Source organism: Mercenaria mercenaria, chromosome 7 (genome assembly GCF_021730395.1).
Source record: "Mercenaria mercenaria strain notata chromosome 7, MADL_Memer_1, whole genome shotgun sequence".
Lineage (NCBI taxonomy): Eukaryota > Metazoa > Mollusca > Bivalvia > Venerida > Veneridae > Mercenaria > Mercenaria mercenaria.
Genome location: NC_069367.1, coordinates 76015151 through 76025299, shown reverse-complemented (window position 1 = coordinate 76025299; position 10149 = coordinate 76015151). Strand labels below are relative to the sequence as shown.

Here is a 10149-nt window from a genome sequence, read left to right as displayed (position 1 = left end):
CTTACATACATCTGTTAGTGTTAGTAAACCATATATGTGGACAAGTGATGAAAATTGTCTTGTTTAGAGATTTCGTTACTATTATTATTGACAATAATGACATCAAAAATGTCATGTAATAATCTGGCATTTCTGTACCCTAGCTACATCTAATAGACAATTTTTATCAATTTTTAGTATAATACAATAGTAATTTAGTAAAACTCATACTCTCTGAAAGAAGTAAAACTGTTTAATTTGCTAGTGTTTAAAACCCTGTTTTAGCTTCACTTTTTGAAGAAACCAAGATTATACTGTCATAACCATTTTGTTAGCATTGATAAAGTTTTTTTTATCTCAAACACAATGTGTAAGGGTGTTAACTGGATTGAGATTGTCCGCCAATCCATCTGTAGATGGAATTTTGTTTTTATTTCAAATCCCCTGACCAGAATTGGACAATACTTCACAGAATTGATCATTACAATGTGCATGGGTCAAGGTCTTGGGGGCCCTACATTGTTAAATCATGTTGACACAAAATCACCAAAACACTTTGTCAGATACATGTATTCTTTACACAAGTGATCTATAGTAATTGAACATTGTTAATGTTTTGGTCACTAGGTCAAAATCACAAAGGCTCGAGATGGTAAAGTCTTTTGTGCTCTGTTTTGTTAATGTACATACTACTTTGCCAACATGTCCTCAACCTGTAGACAGTAGTAGGCAACTATATTTAGATTTGTTTGCCCAAAATTCTGCTCCTTTTTAAACAATTAAACCTATGTAAACATTTGTGTACAGGATTAACAATAGTGATGTACTGGTTAAAATATCTGTGTCGAATATCCAGTATTGCCAACAATCGATAAAATTTTCAGACAAAGGCTAGTTGCTAGGAATGTTATGTCTTTATATACTTCGAAGAATTAACAATCTAAAGTCATTTGGTCAAAATAAAAAAAATCCTCAAATATGCTCGATAACTTTTTATGCACCCAAAGGTAGGCATATAGTTTTTGAACCGTCTTGAGCCTTTCTCCAGATACGCAGGCAGATATTATAACTGCATTTAATAATACATCACGCTATCTGGATGATATTCTTAATATGGATAATCCGTTTTTTGGTCAATTGGTGGGTACTATTTATCCTACGGAGCTTCAGTTAATTAAAACTAACAATTCGGATACTGATGCTTCGTTTTTAGATTTACATCTTTCTATTTATGACAATATTATACATACCAAAATTTATGACAAGAGGGATGATTTTAACTTAGTATTGTAAATTTTCCCCATTTGGATGGGGATGTACCTCAGGCTACATCTTATGGGGTATATATTTCTCAATTAATTCGGTTTGCCAGAGCGTGTTGTCATGTCAAGCATTTCAATGAACGTAATTTATATATTACAAGTTAACTTCTTCAGCAAGGCTACCGTTATTACAAATTGCGTAAATATTTTGCTAAATTTTATTATCGTAATTCTGATTTAGTTTTAAAATTCAATAGTAATTAAAGACACTTCTGCGAGAAGGTATTTCTAAACCCGTATTTTATGGGGATGTGGTTTACAAACTTCGTAAGATCTTGGGTGATGGTAATTTTCCAAATGTATTTGGTAAAAATATAAAACGTTTTATTAAAAGTGGTTACGACCCAACTGTTTTGAGACACATCGCATGTTTAGTGTTCAATCCGTTTACAGTTGGACACTACGCTTCCCTCTTTGATTGTGATTTGAGAGTTGGGTTTTACGGCGAATCGACACAAAATGGTCATATATCGCCGAGAAGAAGTCATATTGCAAACGCCAACTGCAAAGCCTAAACATTGATGTAAAAATGTAAAGCATACCTAAAAACATCCATGTAAAAATGTAAAGAACACTATGAATAATGTAAAACATATCTAAAAGCATCCATGTAAAAATGTAAAGCATATCTAAAACAGTAATGTAAAAATGTATGTACGTGTGTGTTAAAATATCAGCTGCAAACATAATAATATTGCAAGATGTAAATAAAAATAAGAAGTGTTAGATCTTTTGATATATTCCTATCTGCTTTAAAAACGATAAAATATTTCCAACTGAAACGTTGTCAAATAATTCTCTCAAAGATTGAACGTCATAATATGTACTGCGTTGTGTAGCAAAGTCCACACAGTCGATTAAAATGTGTTAAATAGTCAGCGGTGTTTGACATGGTACACATTCGGGTTGATCTTCTTTATTCAAAAGGTAAGAGTGAGTCAAACTGGTATGACCTATTCGACAGCGAGAAAGAACAACTTCCTCCCTGCGAACAGATCTGTTCCCTTGGTGCCATTCCCCTAGAGTAGGTTTGATATCATGAAGTTTATTGAATGAAGCACGGTTCCATGACGACTGCCATTTAGATAAAATGTATTTGTTTATATTGGGCTTAGAATCGGTATGTGTGTCTGACGGAAGAGGGGGAGGACTCTATGGTAAGCAGTTTTTAAATCCTACTAGGACTGAACTGTTTTGATATCTGTCTTCTGGCCTGTTTCGTCGGGCCCTTAAGTGTGTTTCTCTTGTTGCTCTGTCTTCTGAAAAGGCATTGAGTACATACGTTTTTGGTTCTAAAGGTTTGCTTTTTATATTTTTATACACGAGCATTTTTGTGTTTTACATGCCATGCCTTTTTGTTTCCATTACGTGTGTTAGAGATTCACCTGGAAGGGATTACTTATATTTACACTGTCCCGTGTCTTTGGAACATGGTGGGGGTAAGAGTGAGGTTGGATGCGCACCATAAACCGGTTTAAGCTCCCCAGTGGTGTTTTTGCCACTGACCGTTCCAAGGCGGTGCCCCACTGTGTTCCTTTGTTTGTTCGTTTTGTCCTCTTGTGTAGGCTTTGTGTGTGTGCGCGTGTATGTGTGTGTGTGTTCCTTTGTTTGTTCGTTTTGTCCTCGTGTGTTGGCTTTGTGTGTGTGCACGTGTATGTGTGTGTGTGTTTGTGGTGTGCACGTCTGCGTGCTGTAGGTTTCGTTTTGGGGAGGCTGCGATTTTGGTACGTGGCATTCCCTGTTTGATATTTGTCTTTGTTTTTTAACGTCTTTTTCAACAATTTTTCAGTCATATAAACGTCGGTGTCTACTTGTAGCAATGAGCACATTGCCAAACTTTATAGTGCTGCCTCACTGGAATATCACGCCGCAGACACGTGGCATGATACCCCACCCAGTCGCATTATACTGACAACGGGCTGACCAGTCCTAGCACTATCCCCTTAATGCTGAGCGCCAAGCGAGGAGGCTGCTAGTAACATTTTTACGTCTTTGGTATGACGCGGCCGGGGATCGAACCCACGACCTCCCGCACTCAAAGCGGACGCTCTATCACTAAGCTACCGAGGCGATTTTTTTTAAAGTAAGTTCTTCTGTTGAATAACGTTGCCTTTGATGTATGAAAAATAGTTCCACCTATATTTAGTTGAATATACCGTTGTTGTTGTTTTTGAATTAATGATGAAGTGTCAACGAGGTTTTCTATCTGGAATGGATTGTTGATGTCTTCTTTGGATTCACTATCACTGGGGTTACTTGGTTTGGGACAGTTATCAGTAATAATTATTCTCGTGTCACTGATATTCATGTTTTATTCCATTATGTCTTTTAGAATGTTTCACTCAAAGTCGGGTGCTATGTTAGTTTCCAGTTGTGGTTTTTTTTTTTTGGCCTTTGGATTATGCCGAAATTTTGTTTTGTTGTATGTACATGTATTATCTTCTTTGTAATGGGTTCAGTGTTATCGTTTCTTTCAGTCCTTTGTTTTTTCTTCATTTAATTTTGTGTCTTTATATGAATAGCGGTGTACTCATGCAACTTTGGTTGTCGATTCTTTTGATCCTTGTTTGTCTTCTGTTTAAAATGTTTATTTTCAGGTCTTGATTGTGTGCAGTCCGTTCTGTGTTCACACTTGTTTGTCATCATCTGTAGTTTTCTTAGTATTATTTTTGTCTTGTTTTTTATTTTTCAATGTTTTTGTCTGTCTTCTTTGTTTCTTCATTTTCTTTCACTTTTGCAACTTTATTAGTTTTGTTTTCACACTTGTGTTTGTCATCATCTGTAGTTTTCTTAGAATTATTTTGTTCTTGTTTTGATTTACGATGTTTTTGTCTGTCCTCTTTGTTTGTTCATTTTCTTTCACTTTTTCAACTTCAATAGTTCCGTGTACACACTTTTGTTTTTCATCATCTTTAGTTTCTAGTGGTTGTTTATTAATTTCGGATATTTCAATTTTATCATCTGATAGTTTGAGATCGTCCCATAATTCTGATATTGAAGTTTTGTTCGTAGTTCATTTTGTTTGGCTGATTGTGTAGGTATTTTCCATTCTCTGTTGTGAGTATTACTTGAAGATGGGCGGTACTTCTTATGCCCATTTGGACGGGGACGTACCTCAGGCTACACCTTATGGGGTATATATTTCTCAATTAATTCGGTTTGCCAGAGCGTGTAGTCATGTCAAGCATTTCAATGAACGTAATCTATATATTACAAGTAAACTTCTTCAGCAAGGCTACCGTTATTATAAACTGCGTAAATTTTTTGCTAAATTTTATTAAAAGAGGTTACGACCCAACTGTTTTGAGACATACCGCATGTTTAGTGTTCAACCCGTTTACAGTTGGACACTACACTTCCCTCTTTGATTGCGTCAGACGGAAGAGGGGGAGGACTCTATTATGAGCAGTTTTTAAATCCTACCAGGACTAAACTGTTTTGATATTTGTCTTCTGGCCTGTTTCGTCGGGCCCTTAAGGGTGTTTCTCTTGTTGCTCTGTCGTCTGAAAAGGCATTGAGTACATACGTTTTTGGTTCTTAAGGTTTGCTTTTTATATATTTATACACGAGCATTTTTGTGTTTTACATGCCATGCCTTTTTGTTTCCATTATGTGTGTTAGAGATTCACCTGGAGGTGATTACTTTTATTTACGCTGTCCCATGTCTTTGGAACATGGTGGGGGTAAGAGTGAGGTTGGGTGCGCACCATAAACCGGTTTAAGCTCTCCAGTGGTGCTTTTGCCACTGACCGTTCCAAGGCGGTGCCCCACTGTGTTCCTTTGTTTGTTCGTTTTGTCCTTGTGTGTTGACTTTGTGTGCGCGCGTGTGTGTATGCTTATTATTCGTCTTGTCCTTATGTGTTGGCTTTGAGTGTGTGTTGTTCGTTTTGTCCTGATGTGTAAGCTTTGAGTGTGTGTGTGTGTGTGTGTGTGTGTGTGTGTGTGGTGCACGCGGTTGCGTGCTGGGGGGTTCGTTTTGAGGAGGCTGCGCTTTTGGTGCGTGGCATTCCCTTTTTGATATCTTTCTTTGTTTTTTTTTTTATTATCGTAATTCTGATTTAGTTTTAAAATTCAATAGTAATTTAAAGACACTTCTGCGAGAAGGTATTTCTAAACCCGTTTTTTTTATGGGGATGTGGTTTATACTGTCCCGTGTCTTTGGAACATGGTGGGGGTAAGACTGAGGTTGGGTGCGCATCATAAACCGGTTTAAGCTCCCCAGTGGTGTTTTTGCCACTGACCGTTCCAAGGCGGTGCCCCACTGTGTTCCTTTGTTTGTTCGTTTTGTCCTCTTGTGTAGGCTTTGTGTGTGTTCCTTTGTTTGTTCGTTTTGTCCTTGTGTGTTGACTTTGTGTGCGCGCGTGTGTGTATGCTTATTGTTCGTCTTGTCTTTATGTGTTGGCTTTGAGTGTGTGTGTGTGTGTGTGTTGTTCCTTTTGTCCTGATGTGTAAGCTTTGAGTGTGTGTGTGGTGAACGCGTTTGCGTGCTGGGGGTTCGTTTTGAGGAGGCTGCGCTTTTGGTGCGTGACACTCCCTGTTTGATATTTTTCTTTATTTTTTAAAAATAGAAACTATTTTGTTGGAGATTTGAAATGTTAATGTTTTAATTTTTTGTTACTGTAGTGAAACATTTTAAAAGCTAAAACATTGAAAATCATGAAAACCACATGAATGACAATATTTGACCTTTAAGTCACGTGATTCAAGTCCCAGGATACTGTGATGTCATATCCGCGAAATCAAGCTTTGCAGACGACTGACATAATATATTTGACATGACTGTTTCGGATGAATCCCAGTAGATAATTAGATCGAATAAAGTTAATTGGGATAATGTATGTGGTGGAGGATAAATGTATTTAATCAGGTATGTAAACATTTTCACATGACAACTGTTATTTATTGAGTTTGCACTGAACTAAAATTAACTCCGCGAACCATGGTACGCCGAGGATTTATGTTTTTGAAATGCTGTTTTCAACCGTTTGGCCCTGAAATAATTCGTATGTAATGGAACTGAAGTAGAATCTCTTATGTCACAATAATAGGGAGTGAAATGTAACAGCCAACCATATTTTATCGTAGATTCATGTATAGGCGATTTCGCTATATGTTTATATAGTTATTGCTGCGGATCGTGTTAGAAGGAACTGTCACTGTCGATAATAACCAGGTATCAATTGTCATCGTTGTGATGTGATAACAGCATGTCCAGAGTTTCAGACCTCTGTCTCAGTGTTTCGATGCTGATGATATTCGCAAGCATCTTGTAGAATCGATGAGTTGTTTGTATGCGTGTTTACGGTATGATAACATTCCACAGAATGAAGCTCAAGTGTCGATTTCCACGGTACTGCACCAAAAAATAACTTTTTTCAATCAATCTGCTTTCTGATTGGTCAATACAAAGTAGGCGTGGTTTAAATGCCACATTCTGATTGGTCAAAACATTTTGAGCTAGATATGGCGTGCGCGGATGGTTTAAACTCATTCTGTACCAGAAAGATGAACAGAGCAGCCGCAAATTTACTTAGCTCATTCATGACGAAGAGCCGTCAACAAGCAATGGAAACATTTGTTGTATACAAACGAAGAGGCCTTATTAGAAGAGCTCAGAACTTGATCGAAAACATCGATAACGTCGTTACTTGCATCAACTTGGATCGCGGACGAGATCCTTCCTTGTTCAAGAGTAGCATGTCGGCGCTATCCAAACTGAACTTGTGGGAAAACGAGTTCAGAGAGGCAACGAATGACAAAGATATGCCGGACATCATATCGGCTGCGAGGTTTCTCTTGGAGAACCAAGGCTTGCTGATGGATGAAATTGGTGAGTTGACACTTTCAAATTGAACTAGATATTTGTACTTGTTTTGTTTTAGCTAATAGTGATTGACTTTTTTGAAATAACCATGTAACATTTTTAAATTCCTTTTTTGTTCTTCTCTGTTTCAGACAATAGTGACAGAGCAAAGAGACAGTTGCTTCCGACAGATATTATCGCAATAGATAGTGATGAAGAAGAAGAAGATGATTTTGATGATCTACCAGATATATTTGGTCCGACTTTAATGAGAACGCCTACGTGTACTTTGAAATCAAAAAGTCCCGTAAAAGGCATCAAAGGACTGCATAGGCTGAAACCGTACTCAAGGCCTACATCAACTGTTACAAGTGCAAGCAGCACAAGCAGTACATTGTCGGAAACGGCGTGGGAAAAGAGGGAAAATGAGATGCTGGTGGCTCATCAGAGAGAACTGTCTAAAGCTAAGCAAGAGGCAAGGGACGAACTGTTATTATGCATAATATGTCTGTCAGCCAGAAATCTTATTCCGTATGCTTTTTACCCGTCGATTCGTGACGCTTGTTTTGAAATATCGCGCATGCGCAACAAAAACGGAACATACATGCATACAATTTGTGCATTTAATAATAAAATCTAATGCCTACAACTTTATAAACTTCGAAGTTTTACATGTAATCTTTTTCATATGCAATGCATACCTTTTACACAGCAACCCTGGCCGTCCTGATCATTTGGACGCTCACTCATCGATTCGTGGTATTCTATTTTAGGCTATGACGTCATGGAGTACAGATGCGCACTAAAAGTTTTGCACCGCCGAACGTTAGTTTGGTTCATTCCAGTCCACTGTGCTCAATATACGTTGCATGATAACATATTTGTCTAGCATTATAAGATGACTTCCGTGTTGTTGTTTTTTTTATTTTCCAATACGGCTCTCAGAACTTTTGATACTTTTTAAAACATCAAATTACAAAATATGAAGGGAATTTACCACTTGTTGATGTACAGAATGCAAGGTGTACCCAATGCATGCAGTTGTCACATTGCACCCAGTTGACAATTTTTAATGTGGGTTGCTCATGAATTGCTGGTGGAGAGCTCTTCTTACAAACACAGCAGGCGTCACTTTCGTTTGTTTCTTCATCATCAACGTCTGTATCAGAATCAACAGTGACTGGTTTGGTTATGTTAATGTTAATTCCACTTGTTGATGGCTTTGGACTTTAAAGTAGCATTGTCTTCTGTGTTGCTTTAGCCTTGTTAATGGTTTTATTTTTTTCGTATTCTTCAAGTTCCTCCATGTATTTGTCTCCGGTGATAGCTGTGCCAGCAGCGTTAGGTTTCTGTACCTTTTTCTTGTAACATATACAAGTGGAACACATTTCCCGTTGCTGGCGTTCTTCCTTTATGCGGAGGAATTCACCAACAGCATCCTTTCCAGCTTTCATTGCCTTTCCCTTTTTATGGGCTTATCTTCCCTGAAACTTTCGCACGAAATAAGCTTTTCTGGTGAAATGACCTCTTTACAAAGTGGGTAAATAAAATCTGAAAAGTAGATCTCTCGGAAGCACCGAAAACAAGGCAAACAGTGAAAATTGTAGACTCGGCAAATTGCAATACCTGTTTTGCGAAATCCAGCTTGAATAGTCAAAGGTGTCATGGCTTTCAAGTATGCTATACAGGCGATTGAACAAATTTCAAATTTGGTGATTGTTTGACCTAAATGTTGATGCATATATGAGGAACACTCTGAATAGAAGAAGTTCTTGAATGGTCCGAAGATTGAGACATCCAAAGGCTGCAGTAAGTGTGAAGAATGAGCCGGTAAAACAAACAAAATTAGACCCTGTTCCTTGGCCCAGCTGATCAACTTTGGTGTTTTGTGGGAACTATGACCATCATAGATGAGAAGTATAGGTTGAGAACTGGCTTGTGTAGGTCTTACATACGGTATGAAATGGGTCTTCAGGTAGTCTTGGAAGATTTCGCCATTTGACCAACCGGATTCGGACAGTACACCTTTGGCACCAGCTGTGGCTCCTTTCATGAGGTCTTGATTCCAACGTTTACCTTTGAAAACGAAATATGGAGGAAGAGAATTTCCGAGTGCATTTTCACAAGCAATCAGAGTTGTGGTAGTGCTTCTGGGCGAAGTAATGGCCTGTGGCTTTGTCCTAGTGTTTGCAACTATGTTGGGTGGGCGATGTTCTGGTTGAAGTCCGGTTTCGTCTAGGTTATAAATGAATTGTTGCTTGTCAAGTAAGTCGTTTTCAGTTAAAACCTGTTTTAGGTTGTCATAATACTTGTCAAGAACTTCAGGAGTTGCACACTTAGCACGCGTATTCTAAGCTTACGGGGGTTAACAGACGAAAGGCGGTCATTCCATCGGCGCAAAAATCCAGCCAACCAGTTATTACTCATGGCTTTATTTATCTTCTTTTTACCCAAATCAAATGCTAATTCGCCTGCTAATTGTTGTAACCTGACGTTTGTACACCCATAGCCCAACTCTGCTAAAGCCTCCACGTGCTCAACAAGGGTTTCTTCTTCATCCCGTGAAAACAAAGTTTCGCCTCTCATACAGTAGTTGTCTGCGTCTATGTGTCCCAATACACGGTCTCTTAAAGTTTGAGAGGGGACCCCAAACATTCTGGCGGCTTTTTGGACCGTAACACCATTTTCTTTTACCAGATGAAAGGCCTTTAAAAGAGATTCAGGGGAGTACCTCCGGTACTTTTTTTCCACTCTTGCTGGATTACCCTAAAAAGTAAGTGCACTCATTTGCACTGATCTTACAAGCATCTGGTTCAATAAAAAAATGATTTCTTGAAATTAAAATAACACAAATCGGGCCTAAATTTATTCATTTCTGCAGTAACTTTCACTGAAAGGTCGTTGAGTAAGGGAAAGAAATGAAAACAGGTTTGAAATATTACTATGTTACGTCAATAAAATGACATTCAGTAAATGGACAGTTGCGCTAAATAAACACTTTCTGTTTCATAATTGGACGTTATTGGATTTTCGCTACACTCGACT

The 10149-nt window shown here is 38.1% G+C and overlaps 1 protein-coding gene across 1 annotated transcript; it reads left to right on the top strand.

The window, feature by feature from the left end:
- The first annotated feature begins 6806 nt into the window (after positions 1–6806).
- LOC128558348 (uncharacterized) lies at positions 6807–7834 on the top strand. The gene is made up of 3 exons (XM_053547282.1): positions 6807–7131; positions 7257–7579; positions 7817–7834. The coding sequence occupies exons 1-3, from the start codon at positions 6807–6809 to the stop codon at positions 7832–7834; spliced, it is 666 nt and encodes a 221-aa protein (XP_053403257.1).
- Positions 7835–10149: the final 2315 nt, after the last annotated feature.